Genomic DNA, 21943 nt, shown 5'->3' with positions numbered 1-21943 from the left:
ATAAAGAGGAACGCCATTTTGAAAAGCAGAATAAATCGTCAGACAGAATGATGATGTTGGTTATGAACCCATATAGCCAATTTTAAAAAAATGCCCATGAATATATATTTTAAGTTTCGATGTACGCAGGACTTAAATTAAACATTTTTATTAAACTTTTTATCACACTTCTGAGTCTGAAAAAAATGGCTTTTTGTAAATCTTTCTGTGAACCATTTCACTCCAAGGTATGTTTAAATGGCAGACAAAACAGAATGGTGATTTCTCTAAAGTAATATTAATATAATGTTATTTATTAGGTTAATTTAATTAGGAGAAAAACAAATAAGAAAATCATTGGCACCTACTGAAAATGTCAGATTAAATACCATAAAAGCTAAGAGAAGAAACAAAACAGGTTGCTTTTCAAAGAAACCTTAATTCCTTGATTAAACGCAATCTTTTTCTGTAGAAAGTTCTGCTTAGCATAAAAATTTTGTTAAGCTGCAGCTCTGGATACCCACATATTTAACAGAAGCAAAAGCCTTATCTGCATTAGGGTTTTAAATGTCTCTGCAGTCACAGTCTCGCAACTGCTGCAGTAAAAAGCACAAGAGCCCTGGTTTGAGGCTCAGCAGCAGATTGAACTCTGATGTCAGACATTAAAGGGGGGGGCTGAAAACTTTAAAAAAAAAAAAAAGACAAGGCTAGAATAAGGTGGTTTTTTTTTTTTAAAAATAATCCTATACTGAACCTTCTTTGGCAATTTTAAGCCACTAATCGCTAACTAATTATTGTGAGGTGTCATACAATGAGGAGGGAAGCTAACAATCTGTTCTTGTTGATTGGGATTTGCAGGTTCAGGTGGGGTGTCTTTTCAGGTATGGTCAAAATCAGGTACAAATCTCTGGGGGAGGCACAATTTAAGCTAAAGAAAAGAAATACCAATGTCAAACTGCTTCAGCAGGCCTCTTGTTTTGAATACTGGTCTTGGAGCCAAAACATTGTCTGTATGTCATTTCTAAATTCTACCCTCTTGATTTCTTTGTTTTGTGGAGAAACAAGAAGCTGAAAAACAGGAAAGTTCACTTTGGGTACAAGGCTTATTTTCCACTTAAGCCTACAGGTCACAAATGAAGGGTTAAGTGAAACCAGGCTTTGTTTTTCTCAATCTCTAAAATATATTAAACCACATTAAAATAGCTTATAATTTAAAGGAAAATTCCTTTAAAGCCTCTGAATATAAATGCTTTCACGGGGAATAGAAACGTACATAAAGACCACAGTATTCTAGTGCCAATGCTGAGATGTATTTCCACCTGCGCCAAGATACTAAAGAAGGGCTCCAACTTTTTCCAAATTCCAAAACTTAATCGGTTGACATGTGGCACAAAACACAAGTTTTGAGGTGTCAGAAGCCCTAGCGTTAATTAAATAACTGATAACTTTATATTTGACCAATAGAACTCTGTATATATTAAAAAAAAAAATTCCAAAAGTGAATCGAAATGTTTTGTTTTGTTTCGTTTTCTTCTCTTCTGGAAGGACAAATCACATTCCTGCACTAGTTTCATGCGTTTCCATGAAACTCACAAAATTCAAATCACCCTTAAATAAAAAGGTGGCAGCTTATACTATGACTGCGCAAACTGAAAACCAAAGGTATTATTTTGTTCCAACAAAGCTGAAGGACAAAAGCAGGGAGAAAGCAGAGCACAATAGCAGCAAAGGGAGAGCAGGTGATAAAAACAGAGGAGAAAGTAAGAATACGCAGAAAAGGGTGGCAAAGGCAAGAAGTTATGAGGAACGAGGTAGAGAATAAGGAAAAGAAAATCAATCCCTTCAGCAGCAGGGCTGCTCATCATTCATAGTCACTCACCATGAAACTCACTCAGGCATTAGGAAAAGAGCTGAACGCCCAGTTGCCAAATCCCCTATTATTTAATTAGAATATTTTTGTTTGTTTGAGGATCCAGCTTTTGTATTTTAACGATTATGTGAGCAGCTTAAAACCAACATTTAAAAGGGCATTTCTAGCCCTCACCACAGTGGAGAAACATATGAGAACGTGATGTTGGATCACTCAAAAAGCAGAACACAGGTGAAAAGAACAAAAATTCCCCTCGACAATTTTTTTCTTTTCATATTGACTTATGATCTGTATTTCTGATTTTAAAGGCCAGAAATCATCAGGAAACACTGGTTTTTTTTTTTTAAAAAAAAACAAAACCAAACACCTCCCATTGCTGTAAATAAACCCTACAATTCTCATATGACAGATACATGTTTTAGCATGTTTGCTTTGAACATTTGACACGATGTTCCTCTAATGTCTATGGAAATTGCCAACTGTTGTCTGAAGCTGTGAACAAGCCACGAGAAATTGTGATGTGAATGAGACTTCAAGAAAACAAACATGTGAGAGGGCACGCTTCCACGAGTGTTTCCACTAGACCAGGTTTCATGAGCAACCTGGTCTGGTGGGAGGTGTCCCTGCCCATGGTAGGGGAGTTGGAACTGGATGATCTTTAAGGTCCCTTCCAACCCAAACCATTCTACGATTCTATGACTGCACCTGAGAGCCAAGGAGATGCACATTGCTACCCCTCACCAAAAAGATGTAATCATTATCGGCACCATGAACACTAAAGCCGTCATCCCTCGTAACATCACGAGTTGGTTGACATCTAGCAACGCGTAAGTGTCCTGCCACATGCCATGGAACCAGAGCCAGCTGGGCAAAAGGTACATCTTAAGTAAATGGTGCCAACAGGGATGGAGCTGCAGCCAGGAGTCACACGTCTCCTCCCAGCGTACGTATTTCTATCTCTCTGCAGCTGGACACTCGCCACTTCCCTCAACCTCAAGCATCCAGCAAGAAAGGTGTTTATGTTCAGGCCTCAATTAATGAAACCACTATAGGGAACGAGTAACAAATGGAAAAAATACACTCTCACAATGTCCCCGTTTGAAATAAAACCGAACCAATTTTCTGTTCTGTAACTTTACATCCTAGCTAGGCCTCCTCTAACTCTCTGAAATTAACGGCATATTGTGGAGAAAACTGCTCGTTCTCAGAATGATAAGCCCAATGTTTGTGCTCCATGCCAAGGAACGGTGTGCAGGGAGGCCCTTGCTTATACTTATTGCTGTAACAACCAAGGGCAGCCAATTTCATTATTTGCCCCCTTAGAGGGTCGGAAACGGAAAAAACGTAGAGGGGTCACATCGGTGGGGAGGAGTGGACAGGAGAGGTGACCCAAACCTGACCAACTGGGGTATTCCATCCCATCTGCCCCACGCTCAGTATAAAGGCTGAGGGATCAAAGGGTCAGCCCCTTCCTGCGATGGCCGACGTCCAGAGAGGACTCTGTCTGTTCATCTGCCTTTGATCCCGATCCGTGTGTTCCTGACTCCAGAGCTGGAATCCAGTTCCCATCTATCACTGAGCCCAGTCTGGGACTTCCCCAGTGCCTGCCGGTGACGTGACTGTCATCCTGGGAGCTTGATACGGTTTTGTATATATTGTATCTATTTCATTATTTTCTTTTTTATTTTTATTTTAATAGTAATTCTTCATTAAAGTAGTTTAGTTCATTCTAAACTTCTGAATCTCCTTATCTCTTTCTCCTCCTCTCTCCTCTTTTTTTGGGGGGAAGAAGGAGGGGGAAGGGCCATCTGTCAGTCCGGTTTTGGTAAATTTGGCCGAAACCACGACACACAAGTACTGCTACGGCAGTGACTAATTAGGTTTTTCCAGCACGGCTCTGCTGCCCAAAAGCAAGTGGTGAGATTCTGTTGGCACTGAGGCTTTTTCTGAGCACTGGGATTTGTTCTCATTCTGAACTGAACTGTCACAGGTTTGGTGCTTTTGGGATGCCATGCAAAAGCTGGGACTGGCCTAAGGAAAGGCAAATAACTTTTGGTAAATGTTTAGTACCCTATAAAGCTGTTGTCTATATGTATCTATACAATAACTGTTGAAACATTTTAAGTTCTAGTGTCTTTTTACTATCTGAATTTAAACTAATAGCACCTAGGAAACCAAGGCTGCTGAATTCACTTGCTTTTCTGAAACATATTGAAAAAACCTAATTATATTCCTCAAATAGGGAAGCTTCTATTACAGCCAACACTTCTGAAAATGCACCGCACCTGAATAAGCAAGAAAGGTGGCAAAGCAGCACGGCTTTAGATATTTATAATGCAAAAAGCTATTAGGAGAAATTCAGAACCTGACCCAGGCAAGGAGTAAATCAGTAGTAGCTTTGCCCTTCACTCAACTGGGTGTAGGGTAAAACCTTTCAGCGATAAATATAAGCTTTACAAGAAGACAGAATGATTACACGAAGCCAAACAAAACTGCCGGTTCTTCTTTATATGTAGAATTTTTTAAGTTTACCAAAAAAACACGTTCTAGTTATACCTCACACGAGGTGAACATGAAATGGTGTAACAGCTGTTAGCACAAGCTGAGACATTAGCATTCAGACACAATCCTGGAAAAACACAGTTTGATCTCACAAGGGCGTTCCATTCATAAACTATTCCTATTCACCTAAGACCGTGTTCCCCTTCTGAGAATTACCAAGGAAACCCACAGTCTGTAGACATATTCATCGGTCTAGTTATGATTTATAGACTCTGCATAATAAAAGGTTTGGGTCATAGGCAGACGTTCAAAAAACATCAGTCAATATGTGGATTAAAAAAAAATTAAGGTAAAAAAATTCGAGACTAATCTGTCTGTGTCCAAAAGTGCTCTTCCTCTTGCCTTCTCAATACTGAGCACAGTCCACTGCCAGTCGCTCAGAACTAAAATGTTATTTTAGCAATCACTCCTGGAAGTTCTTCACTCTCCGAGGGGAGCTAAACCTTTGCAGATTTTGATGATATCAACAGGTTTCAGGCACTCTGTACCTACAATCCAAACCTCAAGCGGTCAAGGTATTACTCCCAACACTACTTAATTATCTACTGAATATAAGAGCTGAGTAAATACAAAGAATGAACATGTGAAACAGCTTTACTCCTTGATTTTTTTTATGTCTTGAAACACCAGTACCAATTTGCCTCTAGAAAACCAACTAATGTTCTGGTCTTTCTTGTATATCAACCATAGAACAGCAAATATTACTGAAAATTTCCATCAGTTTCTTGACACTTACCCTTCCATATCTGTTAGCGTAGGACCCTGTAAGCAAGGAATGGAAAATGATGATTGTCTCATCCAAATCCCAAATGAATACTCTCTGTAAAAAGAGAATCAAATCAATGTGTTCCTCTGTGAAGCTGATACTTGAAATGGAAAGTTAAAATTTGAATCAGTACAGCGCACAAATGAGAAAATTGTATTGAAATGGTTATATATTAAAACCATAGTTTCCTTGCCATTTATTTTCAGAACTAACAAGTTTTTTCCAGAATAGGGTAATACAATCTGTTAGCTTTTTACTACAATTGCTATTATATCAAATTATTCTATTAGAATAGAGTTATAGTTATTGTCAAATACACACAGAAAATGAGGTTGTACAATGTACTATTTTAAAGCCAGATGTGAGGTAGAAACTGAAATAAATGCAGAGAAGCCTCTGAAAATTAAATCTCTGGGGTCTGAATTCCGTATTTCTGCAAGTCTTACAAAATGAAGCTCATATAACTGCTCTTGAAAATTACCTCTAAAAAAAAATATAGCAAATTGCTGCTAAGCACTTAAATCCCCTCAATCTATGTTAATTTTTAATGGATTTTAGGCACCTGAAGAATGAAAATTATGAACTTTGATGCAGGCTGTGTAAGAATTTATGGCATCAGAGAATAATTCTTTCACTTACAGCCAATGGAAAATATGTGTTTTAAATTTGTCCTCTGACCACACACAAAATGATATTTCAATGAAAAATAAAGTGTTCAAATACAAGTATTTTAAATCCTGGTGAGACTGTATTTCCCATGACGACAAATGGGCCAGGCTTCTGGAAAGGAAAAGTGTGGACACCCGTAGCTGTGGTGTGTCACTGGAGATGTGTTCTCAACGTAAAGCATGGGCCACTGGGAGGAATTTGAACACAGCACGAGAGAACAAAACCCATTATTGTGTTGGAAGTGTCTCCTGGCCAAAAGCAAACCTTTCTTTGACTTGGGAAAAGCTTGATTTTTTTTTTTTTTTTTTTTTTCCTTAAATTAAAAGGAGAAAAAAACTCCCAGTATTTTTCAGAGGCTGTAGGCACTCTTCATGAACAAGACCCTTTAGAAGAAAAATTCTGTCTTGTACTAAAATACTGTCAGAAAAAAAAAAAGAAAGGGAGCTCCAGTGCCACTTTATTTTTGATGTGTAAATTATACTTCTCCGCGCAAAGTAATGGTAAAAATAAGAGTCTGCAGCAGGTCAAAGACATCTAATATAATGTACCTCAAGATCAGAGTCAGGTGGTGGTGAAGGATTATTGTTTCTCCTGCCACGTCCACGTGATTTCCCATCTGAGCTACGACGCAATCTATCTGAATCTGAATCTTTAATGGGTGTTGATGGACTGTGGATTGTACTGTATTCTGCTGTAGTAAAGAAATGACATTTTTACCTTTCAGCTTGAACTTCAAAATGTTCAACTTACTTTCTTGTTACACGTGACACTAAAACCCAGATGTCCACTAGAGAGTCCTAATTAAATAATTAAATCTACAATGATAAGTGGCAATACTGATACATAAATCAATTCAATCAAGTTCAAATTATATGTAAAAACAGAGAGGGAAATTATCTCAGTAAATAAATAAAAAACAAGTAAAAAAAAAAAATCTTCATTCCTTCAAATCATAAAGAAGATCATAACACTTCACAGACAAGATTAAACTTTAAATGAACAATTTTAAAGAATAACAGATTTTTTTTTTTAAAGAACATTGATTTAATTCTAAGCTTTCAAACATGCTTTAAGACAACCATTATGGTGACTGGTAAGAAAAAAACACCCAGGTGTGAAAATAATAACATAGAGAAATTGAAAACTTTTCCAAATTGCCTGGTTGCAGACACTGCTTTTGGATTGCTACTTTTGAGCCAGATGAATAGAATTCTTTCTAAATATGGCATAAAATAGAGTCCTTATTTTCCCAGGGCAAGTTTAATAAATAAGTTTTAAATATGCATCAACTATGAGATGAAATTTACAGTATTCTTCAAAGGCCTACTCAACACTGAACTTTTCCAATGAGTAACTTCAAGAAAGGACACAATTCTTTATGAACAGTATTGTACACTAATTATTATGCTCCAGTAACATTTATTTAATAAAATATTTACTGTTGTTGAACAGGTAAAAAAGAATGATGATTTACATATGTAAGAACAACAAAGTTTTCCTGAAAACATGCCAGATGGAAGATGTTTTGCTATTCTTAACATCCATAGTCTCAGTAACAGTGAAGCTCTTGAACATTAACAAAGCAGACACCCAGCATAAATTATCCTTCCTAACTCATTTAATCAGAAGTACCATGCAGCAGAAATGCAACAACATATTTTAAAATCTCTTTTCAAGACTGCCTTTCACAGTCTTAAGTTCACAGAGAAAATACTTTTATTTTGATAGTTATCGTTAACTTTTTTTTTCCTAAAAAAACCTATTTTTGTGAAGGCAGCTGAAATTTTCAGCATACTATATATTTATTAATTTCACTTCTCAGTTAACATTAGCTACTCTTTAGCGTTCAGTAGATGTGGATATTTGTATCAATATTAATTTCCTTTTTAATCAGCCTACACCATGGCACTCCCATTTGAACAGACAGGTATACTTCTCACACAAGTGATTCCTTCTCCTAAAAAAACATCCTGTCGAGGCCAAAGGTCAGATTAAGGAGGAGACTGGACATCTGTGTAACACCACATATTCACAATTACTCAAAATAACAACAGTTACTTGTGCTGAATGAAAGGAAAAGGTCTTGAAACTCTCACGTTCAGCCTTCAAATCTACACTTCATGAAAATTAGTATATATCATATATTTCACATTATACTTTTAACTAAGTATCTCAGGCTACATTAAACAAAGCAGAATAACAAGTTAAGATGTAACTCAAGGTAAAACAAAGCGTCTCAGAAGAGACTCGACCTACATCTGAAAGAGTGATTCTGTGTATGTGCCAAAAAACAAAAAAATCCATCCATGTCAGTCTCCATAAGTGAAGACAGAGGTTTAAATGTTGAGGATAATCTACATTCCGATAAAATATATTTTTTCCTACGACAACGTACACTTCAGAATATTTATTTAAACTATTTAGTCTTTGAATGCTGATTGCTCTTTCACCTCAACATAAATAAGAAATCATAAATCAACTAGTACAAATTTTCCTAACCTTTTAAACTTAAATGAGTTTATCTGCTACACATTCTTTTTATTACTAAAATACTTAATAAAAAAGAAAAATAAAAGAAAGAAAACAGTGCACAAAAGCTTTGAAATAAATTGTAACCCAGTAAAATAAACAGACCAGAATTTCTTCAACAGGTATATCAGCCAATGATGTTCTAAATATGCTCTCTAAAATTCACATGTAATGAAAAATTGCATTTCCTATTGACTAATTTAAATTAAGGATGCTCTTGGTGTCAGATAATATTTTTAGGAGTTTGGCTTTAGGCCCCAGTTTTTTAAATTCTTCTCACAGATTTGATATGCCTAAAAAAATATAAGTATTAAACTTGGGGTAGCAATAATAATGCTAAATAAAATAGGGAATGGCTAGCATGGAAAAAGTATAAGCAAAACTTCACAAGGCTGCGCCTCAGGGTGGAGGCTGATTTCAATCTTCTCTTCAGAGGTGAGAGTCATCCCTCTGGATGGGCCAGACCCCCACCGGACAGAACGACTCCCAGCCCGACCTCGGGACCCCAAGGTGGGCTGGGCACACCTTAGCCCACCCTTCTTGGGACCACTGTACCTGCCCCATTTCCAAGAGAGATTTGTCCACCTTGCTCTTATGGATCTCTCCGGGAAATCTACTCTGCTGGTTTAACAGCCGTGCCGTTAGAAACAGAACATACAACTGCAGCATCCATTGCAGCAATGTAAATTCAATCTGTGAAAGCGGGGGAAAAAGTTATTCCCTTCATCGTATTAGTGTGCATTTGAAGACTGTTCTCAGGTCCCCTTTGTTGTTAGGTGAACCCTTCCCTGATGATCCTCTTTTCCAGGTTCTGATTATCGGTCTCTATAGTATCTCCAAACTGGACACAGTAATCCAAAGCAAAGTCAAGCAAAGCTTTACTTCCCATGTACCCTTCCCCGGACACCCGGAGACAATTTGCATTTTCTGCAATATTTTCAATAAATCTTAGTTTCAGGATCCCTAGATCATCTTCCAAGGAGAAAGTGACATCTGATGGGTCGTTTCTCAAAGACCTGGCCAAATATTGCACATGAACTGGAGACAAAACATTGCCAATAGCCGGAGCTTCTGACGGAAAGCTTCTTCTACTCAGGAGACCCGTCTGTTACGAACAGGGTGACCGACGGCAGTAACCAATGGGGGGAAATGTGACATCGCATGCAAGAAACTTATTCCACATATGAAAAGGCAAACCATGGCATGTACGCTTTGGATTAAGGCTGTTCAAGAGGGCAGCCTCCATGTGCAGGGCCAAGTTACCAGCTCACTATCCAATGGTCGTTCTCAGGTCCTCATAAGGAAACCCAGTTAAAGAATCCAGTGTCCAGCTGAGCCCTGAGCCTGGACAAGCCCAAGCCTTGACAAATTACGGAGCAAGAAAAACAACAGCGGTTGAGGGTACTCGGTGTGCTGCTAATATTTGGAGTACTGAGAGCAGTCCATGGGCAAAGGTAGAGCCTGGAAGGAGCTGCCAACATTCCCCATCCCACATTTGTGCAGTTCATCATTCCTGCCTAAATGTATACCTCACACCTGCTCCTATTCAGATCACATCTCCATTTTTTGAGTTCTCACCCTGTCTCCAAAGAACTCACAGCCCCTCTCACCATGGTGTCATCTACATATTTAATAGGCAAACACATTCTGTTCCGTCATCTAAATGATTAATGAAAATACGGTCTGGTGCTGGGCCCAAGGCAGACACTGAGGAATGCTGCTGTAGCCATCATTCTATTTTAACACCGAGCTCTCACTGACTTCTCTTTGGACATGGTTTCCTAAACAGCTTTGTATCATTCTGCTGTAGTTTCTGTGGGGCTGCTTTAAGCCCAGTTGGCTCATAAGATTGTTAAAAGATTTAACCGTCAGGGCAGCAAAAGTCTTGCTGAAGCCGAGCTATATAACACCTTACATAGCAGAGAGCTACGAAAATGGTCAGAGGGCTGGAGCCCCTCTGCCGTGAGGACAGGATGAGAGAGTTGGGGATGTTCAGCCTGGAGAAGAGAAGGCTCCGGGGAGACCTTAGAGCCCCTTCCAGTCCCTAAAGGGGCTCCAGGAGAGATGGGGAGGGACTCAGACAAGGGATAAGAGGTAACAGTTTTAAACTGAAAGAGGGGAGATTTAGATTAGACATCAGGAAGAAATTCTTTGCTGTGAGGGCGGTGAGACCCTGGAACAGGTTGCCCAGAGAAGCTGTGGCTGCCCCATTCCTGGAGGGGTTCAAGGCCAGGCTGGATGGGGCTTTGAGCAACCTGGTCTGGTGGGAGGTGTCCCTGCCCATGGCAGGGGGGTTGGAACTGGATGATCTTTAAGGTCCCTTCCAACTCTAACCATTCTATGATTATCGTTATAACCATTATCCTACATTCATTGATAGGAGGAGGTTAATTTGTTCAACCTCAGCTGACTTCATAGCACCAGGCATATTGTCATATTAGCCATTATGTTTCTAAGGCACGGAATTTAATTTTATCTTATCCTGTTCTTGAGCATCACCAACACAGGGAAGTGTGGCAGAAAACCCAGCCCTCCACAAAATCATGAGTGGAAAAGGGGGTGAGGATCAGCTCTCCACTGCCTGTCTCCAGCACTAAAAGCAAGATCAAAGACCAAAGGAAGCTGGCAGCAGCCAGGTGAAACACCAGGCGTTCAGATAAAAGCCAGGAGAATTGTGGCACATTTTGCCAAAAAACACTAGGCCCCCAAAAGATTACAAGGGTTCAAGAGGAGCCTGAAGACATCCCTGAAGAGAAGCATTCAGGGGTGCTACAGCCGTGTCGCACAAGCAAGTTGGGTCTGTGGGATCTAACAAGTGGTGGCAACAACCCCAGGCTTCACTGACTGCTTCTGGGAGGTCATTTCATTGTAGGTCCAGCCCGACCTGGTCTCCTGAGCATCCTCAATAGGGGCTGGAGGAATTAGGAGCTGCCCTGGAGGACACCTTCCAGGTTGGTTTTGTCTGGGAGGACTCCAGCCGGGTGCTCCAGGACCGCTCTGTTGAGCCAAAGCTCCGCATCAAACCAGACTCCTGCTCAAATTAAAATGCTAATGTAGGCACACCCTAATCACACAAACAACAGCAGCTTTGGAAATCTCCCGAGATGAAAATATCTGGAAGTTGGAAAAGTTCTTAGGGCAAGTCTTATACAAGCTCAGCCTGTCCCAGCTTCTCCTGGGGCGTCTGCCGGTGGCAGCTGCGGCAGGTGGGGTATGGGGCCAATTGATCCATCTGTCTGGACCACTACAGCCATTTCTGTGCATTGCATATGCCTTCACAAAATTATATTAATAACGTAGCAACAGTTATTCTTCTGCATCCATTAAAGGACACATAATTTTAGCGCTCTCCACTGTGGCACCTCTCCGCACTCTGCCCCAGGCAGGCACGAAACCTCGCAGCTTGTTTCTGCTTCACGCACTCAAGAGTTTCCTCTTCCAAACCTTGACCAAGACCCGATCTTGACTTCTCCAGTCTGTCAGAAAAACATTTTAAACCCAGATTCTGTAAATGTACGCCTCCTTTTCCAGGTGTGACTGGTAGCCCTGGCAGTAACCCCTGTAGGGTATGGTGACACCAAGCCAGACAAAAACTACACATAACTGTGAGGAATAAAAGATGTTTACATCCTGGTTTACCTAAAATACATGAACCATACTGCAGCAGACTTTTCCCCATGCTTCAAAGCACCGTATTATTGCAACTTGACATGGTATTTCCTAAGCATATACTTCCCTCTTATATGTCATCATGGGCAATTTTGATGGTTTTGTCACACAGGAAAATTTTCCATCATCTCATAAATAAGAATATTTTGATTATTTATGAATAGACAACACAGCCACAGAGACTCCATTTGCAGCACCAAATCCAGTAATTCCTGTCTGTTTGTTATGGAAATCCCCGCTAAGTAATTCCTGCATTTTCTTGCTATTGATTTCAACGTACTATAGAGCAATATAGACAAATCTGGGGTAAACTAGCTATTCCAGAGATCCCCAAATCAAGTCTAGGTAAATCTGACTGGCAAGTGTGTGGACGGAGCTTTGCTGTTGACAAAGACATTGCAAATTTCATCAGACTTTTTCCCTACTACACTGAAAGGGTATGCAAAGAAGAGTAAAGGCACATTATCAAAGTAATCGTATCTCATGTCACAATGTAAATCACATGGACAAGATGGGTCTAGGAGAGCTTGTATAGTCAAATGTCTCTGCAAGGAGGTATGTACAAGTATTCTTCATTTAGATTGTGCCCAGATAATTGGGTTCCCCTCAAATCTTACACTTAATTTTGAATAAAGACCTTAAATCCTCATGCCAGTGTTACTGCAACTCCTGTATACCAAATAAAAATGTAAGGTACAGGTAGTTTGAATATGTCAGTCTCATGCTATGATTTTCTTACTTTTGCATAAATAAAGCTGACTTTTGCATAAAGCTAAACACAACATTTCATGAGCACTATACAAACTTCTTCCCATACTGCTCACATAAAATTGGACCAGGATTAAACAATGCAGCAATATCACATAGATATTTGGGGATTTGGGTTGGGTTTTTTTTTTTATTTCTCTAGAAAAAAATATGCCTATGACATCAGTAGTAAGTAAAAGTACCAAGTAACTGTTGCAAGAAATACAATAACGCCTGCTGGCAGGATAATAAAAGGACGTCTTTAGTGCTGTTTTGACAAAACGTCAAAACCTTCATCTGAAAACAAATGTAATGTTTGTCTTCTGAGGACTACAAGTATACTACTATAAACTTGACAGAAACCTTCAACAGTCTGTTAAAAATATTGACAAAAATGACTACTTATTTCAAGCCTTTGGTGACTTTTTGATTTAGGATTGTATATTCAGAATAATGACAAAATATCATATTAACTGTTTATCTTATACATAACAATATACATTAACTATGTATGACAACAACTATATTATCAAGACCTGCAGTGGTCCAGATATTTTTCTCCAACTTTCAATGCTGAAGAAATAAAGGTGAAGCAATCCCGTAACAGGCAGGTAGTACCTCTCTCCATTGTAGGCACTTCTTCCTTACCCGTTATTTACGCTTTCAAACAATTTGAAATTATTGAAACATTTCACAATTAGTTGAAAATACTGAAACAACGTGAAATCCGACTAGAACCAATGATGACCATCCTATTCATCTGTTTTAAAAAGTCTATTGAAAAGTGCATCATGTTTTTAGCCTCAACGTATCTTGTGACAGTGAGTCAGACTACATACTACATATTGTTGGATGCGATGCAAAAGAGCTAAAAGTTGTACATTGCTAATGTAAAAACAGGAGAACAACCATCATCAGAAAAGCAAAACCAGTGCTGTACTTTGCCATTCATTATTGCATCCAATCTCATTCCCGTTTTTACAGAATTTTCATTGAGCTTCCTTTCTACATAACAATATACTCTAGATTTATTCTTCATTTATATTTACGAGAAAAAGCATACAATAGAACACCAGTAACGTACTGCGAATACAGCAGTATTCATTTCCATATAGGCATTAGTAAAAAGTTGCCTATGTAGTTTTTTTGCTCTGTTTCCCTTTCCTGCCTCTAATTTATTGTTATGAAATATGATAAGGAGAAACTGTAAAAGGAGCTTTCCCCTTTTGCAATACTAAATGTGACATAGTGTTCAAGGAAAAAGAAATTTAGTCTTTAAGAGCAAAATGGTGACCCATGGCTGAGAACAATTTCTGTTGGCTAGCACAGCCCTTGTGGGCTGCATTTAATCTGCATTGTGAAGTATGTGAGTAATATGAAAAAAAACCTTCCAGTAATATTCCAAACATACTTATTGCAGAAACCAAGAAAACTGAAAGAGATCAAATCTCAAGAACAATACTAGTCTCTCTTTGAGAGAAACACTGTTTAATAAATTATAAATACAGCATCATACAAACCAGAAGGATAAATTCAGCTTTGATGACTGAATTTCTAAACAAAAGTTTGCACATAAAGAATTTTTTGTTACCAGCTGTGATGATGGAGTTGAAATATCGCAAGAGAAAATTATTAAAGCTTTGGAAAAAGTAGTCATTTTCTACATTAACTCCTAGAAATACATATTATTAATGTTGCTTTAATTATTTTAGAACATCAGGGTAGGGCTTTGATTGGAGAAACAACTCCATCTGTCCAGGATAAATTTCAACACTGGCCAACAGCAGGTGACTAAGTGACAGAGCATGAAAAGGACAGACACACACACACAGTGCTAATTCATCCACTGTCTCCAGTGATCTTTTGTGTCAAGAATTTCTTGAATTGATGGTGGAGTCTTTGTAAATCCAATCTTTTGAGTTTGTTGCAGCGATGCTCGAACTGGCATCAACTTTGTGCATCCACAACATCCTGCAGCAAGGAGCTGCGCAGCTTACCTATATGCGACATAAAGAAATACTTCCTTTTGTTCACTCTGAACCTACTTCAATGAATTTGAATATTGGAAGGGAGGGTGAATCTTTGCTCACTAATCTACTTTTAGTATTTTTTAGCATTTTAATTACTATTACTTCTCTTAGATACTGCAGCTCAGACAAAAAGTCAGCAACTCGCTGTTCGTACCTGGGACAATCTACTCATGTATGGACTCAAGGTTCATCCCAGAAGGAACAGAATATTCTATTGTTATTCTGGTGAAAATCATTTTCGTCCATAAAGCAAAAGTTAGGATTCTACAAGTGAAAAAAAAAAAACCCTTTGAAAATTCTTATTTTTGAATTGAAACAAAATTTTCAATGAAATCTGATGTAAAGCGAACATTAAAAATTTGAAACATCATACTGAGATTAATTGTCTTGTTTAGTAATTTTCTGATTATGTCACTGGCAAAAATACAGCCTTCTGTTCACAAGAAAATAACATTAATTGTATGTCTGATTTATGGAGACAGGGTCTATCAACCTCTGCGCAACAAAAAGGTTTTGCCACGACTGAGGTACAAGAAATTTTTCAGATCCCCAAAAGAAAGAGAAAGAAGAAACACTGAGCATGGAAAATCTCAGGTTCTTCTGCAAGAATCCCTGGACATTCCTGGATTGCATGGCAAAAAATTGCATATTTAACTAGGAACTGTGGGAAACCATAGAAGGATTATTTTTTATTTGGACAAGGAATTAAACATATTTTAAGTGAAATTAACTGAGCTTTCTGAGTCTGCAAAACTCTACTAAAAATGTCACAAGAGCACATAATTACTTTCTCTCTTTTCACATGTTTCTTACCAGGCTCTTCTGTTTCACTTACTGGCCCAAATTCACAGGAACCACCTATGTCTGTCAAATTATTCTGGTGCCTCTGCAAAGTCTGAAGGCTCTTCTGTGCTTGTCCTGGCACAGTTGGGAACCGCACAGATTACACGGGGTTTTTTTTAAACGCAGAAGATGTCTAGGGATATCAGCATCCAGTAAGAACAGCTGCAATTCAGCAGCTGGAGCCCATCCTGCCAAAGGGGGACAGTAGCCTCATGTGATGGCTCTGTGCTGCTCCCCACCATCTCTCATATGCAGAGTTCCAGCTGCGGCAGTAGCCTAACTTGACCAGATGTGGCAAAAGGTCCTACAGAAAGTAGACTAATTGTAATTAAAATCTGGTTGGTTTGCTCCTTTGTTCTGTGTTTTTGACTCAACTGTGAGTTTCCTTCTCTCTAATACGCCTTTCACTTGTCCCCACTCCAGCAGAATTCCCTTCCTCCAATGCTGATCCCTGTTTTCTTTGACCCCAAACTTGCTTTTGTCTTCTGAGCATTCTGAGCTCAGCTGAGGCTTCGCAATAAGCCTCAGAAAGAAGAAAGCGAACAAATTTACACTGTCCAAGGGGAAATGGCAGGCACAGCACTGGATTCACTGGCTGGTCCTCACTTCCCTTCTACCAGGGCTGAAGGTTTGTGAGGCAGCGAAAGGATCTCACCTAATTCTAGCCTAGGAACCCAACGCTGGTCTCATACCCGTGGAGAGGCTTCAGTTGGGATTAAGACTGTAGTTAAACCAAACTCTAAATAGAGGTACTCATCTCTCCCCACTCAACACAGAAAGAGCCTAAACGGGCTTGATCTTAACTTAAATTAAGTTACAGTACCTGAAGGGGGCTCCAGGAGAGATGGGGAGAGACTCTTGATCAGGGAGGGGAGCCACAGGATGAGGGGTAATGGTTTCAAACTGAAAGAGGGGAAATTTAGATGAGATCTGAGGAAGAAATTCTTTGCTGTGAGGGTGCCGAGACACTGGAACAGGTTGCCCAGAGAAGATGTGGATGCCCTGTCCCTGGAGGGGTTCAAGGCCAGGCTGGATGGGGCTTTGAGCAACCTGGTCTGGTGGGAGGTGTCCCCTTCCATGGCAGGGGGTTGGAACTGGACGATCTTCAAGGTTCCTTCCAACCCAAACCAAACCCAACCAAATTCTATGATTCTATGAAATGCTTGAAGACAAATGCGTAAGGATAAATGGAGAAATCCGGGTCTAGTCCTACACTTTCTGCCAACTGCGACCGTGTGGGTGAAGGGGAACAAAAAATGGATTCCATTATCTTCTCCTAATAGAGGGTGGCCCACAGTAGATCCTTCCCTAAACATGTCCCTGCCTGTGATACAGGCAGCCAGAAACTTTTCCAGACTTGTTAAACCAGTAATATAAGTATCTCTGGGAAAGAGGCGGCAGTCCCAGCAATGCCAGAGGAGGTGTGCACATGCCCAAGGAACGGCTATGTCTAAGCAAGCAGTGGCAGAGCACCCATGGATGTACAGCTTTCCATACAGGAAAGCATAAACTAGAAGAGGGCTCAGGTGGAAGAGCCATCCATGAGAAAGCCCACCAAAATTCTTTCCAATTTTTAGACAAAACTTTCTTAACGGGAGTGTGGAGGATTTGACGGAGAAAAGAAAGACTTCTTAAAAAGGAAATGAAAGAAAAGTTCTGACCAGGTTTATAGAACACAGAAAACTATTTAAATAGGGTGACAGCCTTTAAGCCACTAAGTTTGAGCTTGGGAAAATCATACCTTGTCTGTCCGTATATGTGTTTATTGCTTTTAGGAAGTACCAATTACTTTAAAAAAATATATGCAAAGATTTTACAAAAGATCAATATCCAGATGATACAAAGATTCAATTTTAGTATCTGGATAAAAGCTAAAACTTGATCACATTTGTTTTTGGGGGAGCCTACTGCTTCCAACTTAAAAAAAAGCAAACAAACCCACAAAAAAACAAAACCAAAAAATTAAAACCAAAGAAAAGCAGGGTAATTACGCAGACTCCTATCCACATCCATATATTCTAAAAGCTGCAGACTCCAATATGCACTCTTATACTTAGAAAGATTCCTTTCTCAAATACATTGCACACACATGTGATTTCGTGTATATAAACACACACCCCAGCTGTGTTTTCTTCCCTTCTTACTTTCAGCAAATGTACCAAAAGAGACAACACTCCGTACATTTTTTTCAGGTACACACTCATGCAGAAAGGCACCAGAATCCTAGCAAATTATATTAAAGCTCACATTGCACATGCGAGATCAGTCCCACCGAGTACTTCAGGAAAACAAAAAACAACTCTCCCTAAAAAAAACTCCAAAACAAAACCTCCTGATAACATTGCCAAACCCTCACTGCTCCTTATCGCGTTACTGAGAAACACATCTGCAGCCTTGGGCTTTCTCTCTGACAGATTTCAAACTTCTGCCATCTACTAACTACTGACAGGCTTGAACTGTTAAAAAATGTATATTTTTTTTATTTTTTAATAATGGGAAAAGTATTTTTCACCTCTCATTTCCAAAACCAGCTGGAGCAGTTTGGCATAAACGTTCGAAAAATATCTCAACTAGTAAAGGTCTGCCAAATTCCAGCAAGAAAGGTGAAATGACTGGGAAAAAGGACAAGCCACTGAAAATCTTTTATGAAAATGGAAACGCTTGTGCAATTTCAACTCCCCATTACAAGCATTATTACGTCCTCTGAAAGTGAAAAACACAAAAGCTCTCTTGCAAGTGGACAGTTGCGCTATGGTCTGAAGGCCTCTTGATTTCAGTCTTACTTAGGAAAAATCAAAGGAGTTTATCTTAATGAAGAGAGAGCTTAAAAGCATCAGGTTCTGGTTTAGCATTAAAGACTTCCCCATACCCTGCAATTTTTAACACAAGCATTTTAGAAATAAATAAAAACAACTAGTATTTCACACAAGCTTTAAAACTTTTACTGATCCTGTTTTTTCTTTAGTCTATTTGCTGTTAGAATCTGCGCAAGACGTGCCGCAGACTCGGGATTAAGAAATAATAAAAAAAAAATAATCGACGACTACACACACACACAAAAAAAACCCCAATTCAACCCCCTTTCAACTTACAAAAACGTGCCTCATAGGGACCATAAAATCCATGTAATTACCTGCTGCAGGATCTGTAACCGCTTGACTGGTGATGCCAGATGGTGGTTCCTGAAGCTGGTATGTTGCATTTGTGGAGGGTGTCGTTGGGCTGGTGTTGCTGTTTGTCATGTAATGGGAAGGATACGGTGAGCTATTATAATACTGTGCATATTGGCCCTGGCCAAAACTGGGATAAGAGGGATATTCCTGCAAGACAAAAAAAAAAAAAAAAGCAACTGAATAGTCCGTCAAAGTTTTGCTACTTTTTAGTTTAAATTCCAAAATATAACTACAAACACATGTCAGACTTTCAGCACGTATGCTTCCTGGACTGGACATTGTAGGACCTAAAACTGCGAGGCAGTAAAACAATATCTAGATTACACCTAATTTAGTACGTCTTCTCATACAAATAGTTTATTAGACACACTGCTGAAGATGTGTGAATAAGAACATCAACCCCAGACAATTAGTTCTACTATTGGAAGATGACAAATTGAAGAAAAACATTTATAAACATTAGTTTAACTTGAAAGGATGCTAATTTCTTTCAAAAAGCTCTTTAAGGGCTACATTTTTGCTGTGGATGAGAATTCTAACTTTGCCAATAAGTTTCCCCAACTCATATTTACAAATGTACCTGCTGTGAACTATTAAATCCAGTAGAATTTGTGAGTGAATTATTTCCTGCATATATTCCTGATGATGTTGTAAAACTGCTGCCTGAAATGAAATGAAAAATTACGTGAATTACTAAAACATAGTATCGGAAAATAACTTCCATCATGTGATTATATCATAGGGATATGGCATATTTGTAATATTTCCCATATGTTGACCGATCTGGCTGTCATCAGCTCCATAACATGTTAATATATGGAAAGTGATAATTCATCGTTCCTACACTCTGTGTTTCATTATTGCAATAACAAGGAAAACTTGTAATTTAGACAGGAATTTGGAGCCACCTCAGGTCTGATCGAATATTAGGCTATCCCACCCCTCTGAATAACCCCTGCTGTTGTGGGAGCGAGGGGGTTTCTTTACGTTTGGTTTTTGTTGAACAATAACGGTGAGCCTTGTCCCGAGAGATGCCATCTCTCCTCACTGAAGCCCACTAGCTCCTTTCCTCCTGCCACCCTCCAGAACCGGGTCCTCTCCCCTCCCTGAGCCTCAGCCCCTCGCAGGAACAGCAAAAGCCCTAATTCCCTGCTCCGAAGAGCTCAGCCCCACTGCGAGGCCATTAGGATCCGTAAATCGATCATAGACAGCCCTGGGCTGCAAACCTCCTTCTTTTTGATAAGTCTACTGGGTGTGACACAAGGGAAAAAAAGTAGCTCCCTGAGAAGGGAGACCCAAGATTGAATTTAGCCCCGAGACTGAATTACTGCCTTCACCTCCCTCCTCCCCTCAGGAGCCACCCAAAATAGACAGATGGGGCTCCGGTTGAATACCTAACCTGAGAAGCTGTTCCACTAAAAGGGCAGCAACCCCCCCTTTCAGCTGCTCTGCCCTCGCTGCTTATAACCCGGGAGTGACACCGCCACCAGCCGAGACATATGGATGCAGGGGGTGAAGCTACATGGGCCACCAGAAAGTCTGTAATGAGGCAACCTATTGAACTCCTCCAGCGGGAGGGCAACAGCCAGCCAGGAGCCCCCATTAGAGCCTGCGGGTTGTTTACAGCCTCCCAAACCCTTCACGGATATCCCCAGACCTTGGGAGTTAAAAAAAAAACCAAGCTTGCAGGTGAGCCAAGGAGGGATGGAAACCAACAGGGGAGCCAGGCGTAGAGATGCACCCACCCTCTGATGTACCCGACACAACCCAGTTAACCACCAAACCCTCGGCAGCGGTTTCTCCTTGGGAAAAGCGACGTTCCTTCCAACTCCAAGCAGCCAGGAATGCAGGCAGGGCTGCATGCTTGGTACAACCCCTAAAGGGCATTTGTGACCTATTTACTTTTTTTAAACAAATAAAAAAAAACCAAAAAAAAACCCCCACCAACCCACCCCCACCACCCAATAGGTATCCTAGCTATAAGAAGTCAGAAAGAAAGATATTTAAACGCTTTGATTGCAAAAGTTACCAAAAAGACACACAAGTTCAGCCTCAAAGTAGATGTAAAGTACATCCAACAGCAGCGGGAGTAAAAGATGAGGCTTAAACTTAACGTGGGATAATGACTGTAAACATTTCTCTTGTATTTGCTATTAGTGCAAAACAGTGGTTGTTGATAGATGCTACTAATCCTGTGAACTAAAATCAGATTACTTCAGCAGAAGAGTTGACATCCAAGTTTAGCAGATAGTACAGATAAACAGTACTAATGAGAAAAACATGCTGTTTTAAATTTAATTTAAAATTGGAAAACAGATGTTATTTTTTATTATAACAAACCCCAGAGCCAAAATACAGCTGAAAAATATTTTAAATTGCAAAACTTTGAAATGCTATTTTATTTCTAAGAGTGCTTTGGCTGGAAGAATGTAAGTCACTGTGTCTCTTTCTATTTCTGTAGTTATTTCTGGGCGATGCAGTAACGCATTCAAACACAAGTTTTATAGGTGCATGGTTTGAACCATTTTGAAAAGATCTAAAAGGCCTCTCGTGGTTATAAGAAAAAAAAAAAAAAAATCCAAAACTTTTTTTTTTTTTTTTTTGAGGGATACGTTATCTTTCCACCAAAAGTTTGGCAAATAATTTGCAAGAGCAAATGAGAAAAGTAATTCCGTGGCAGCCAGCATCTCTCCCTCCCAGACAAAGACACACACATTCTAACGCCCGGATCCCTCCCTTTCATCTCCTGGTCAGCGCTGGCTCCTACGGAGGAGGGGTAGGGGTCTCCCAGACCGTAACAAACACGAAGCAGGTTTCTCAGAAACGGCTCCGTGGGCCACCCAGAACTACTGGCCTAAAGTTGTTTTTAAAATACTCCCAATTTTGCCATTTGTTTTTTAAATAAGCGGCCGCGGCGCAGGGCAGAGCTGCCGCTCCCGCCTTAGCTGAACTAACACGAAAATAAGAATCTCCACAAAGTGCGCGCCTGAGATTTACTGCCCCGAGCTGGCCGGCTACGTAGCTTTAAAATGTGATAAAAGCTGTAAATTGCAGGTCAAAGGTCTATTTTTGCAAAGAGGGCCGACCCCACATTAAAGCTGGGAAT

The 21943-nt window shown here is 39.7% G+C and overlaps 1 protein-coding gene across 13 annotated transcripts in view; it reads right to left on the bottom strand.

Moving 5' to 3' along the window:
• Window positions 1-21943, bottom strand: part of EYA1 (EYA transcriptional coactivator and phosphatase 1) — an 87008-nt gene that overhangs the window by 38664 nt on the left and 26401 nt on the right. For 5 of the 13 annotated variants that reach the window (XM_074146828.1, XM_074146827.1, XM_074146832.1 and 2 more), the window contains 4 exons: window positions 19418-19500; window positions 18798-18984; window positions 6395-6537; window positions 5148-5231 (listed from right to left, as the gene is read on the bottom strand). In XM_074146828.1, the coding sequence (XP_074002929.1) occupies window positions 5148-5231; window positions 6395-6537; window positions 18798-18984; window positions 19418-19500 (497 nt within the window). Of the gene's footprint in view, window positions 1-5147; window positions 5232-6394; window positions 6538-15634; window positions 15644-18797; window positions 18985-19417; window positions 19501-21943 lie in introns of all 13 variants that reach the window. The other 8 variants (XM_074146831.1, XM_074146834.1, XM_074146836.1 and 5 more) reach the window with 2 other exon arrangements.

Source organism: Numenius arquata, chromosome 4, assembly GCF_964106895.1.
Source record: "Numenius arquata chromosome 4, bNumArq3.hap1.1, whole genome shotgun sequence".
Classification (NCBI taxonomy): domain Eukaryota; kingdom Metazoa; phylum Chordata; class Aves; order Charadriiformes; family Scolopacidae; genus Numenius; species Numenius arquata.
Note: the sequence above shows the minus strand (reverse complement) of the source record. Positions and strands in the feature narration are given on the sequence as shown.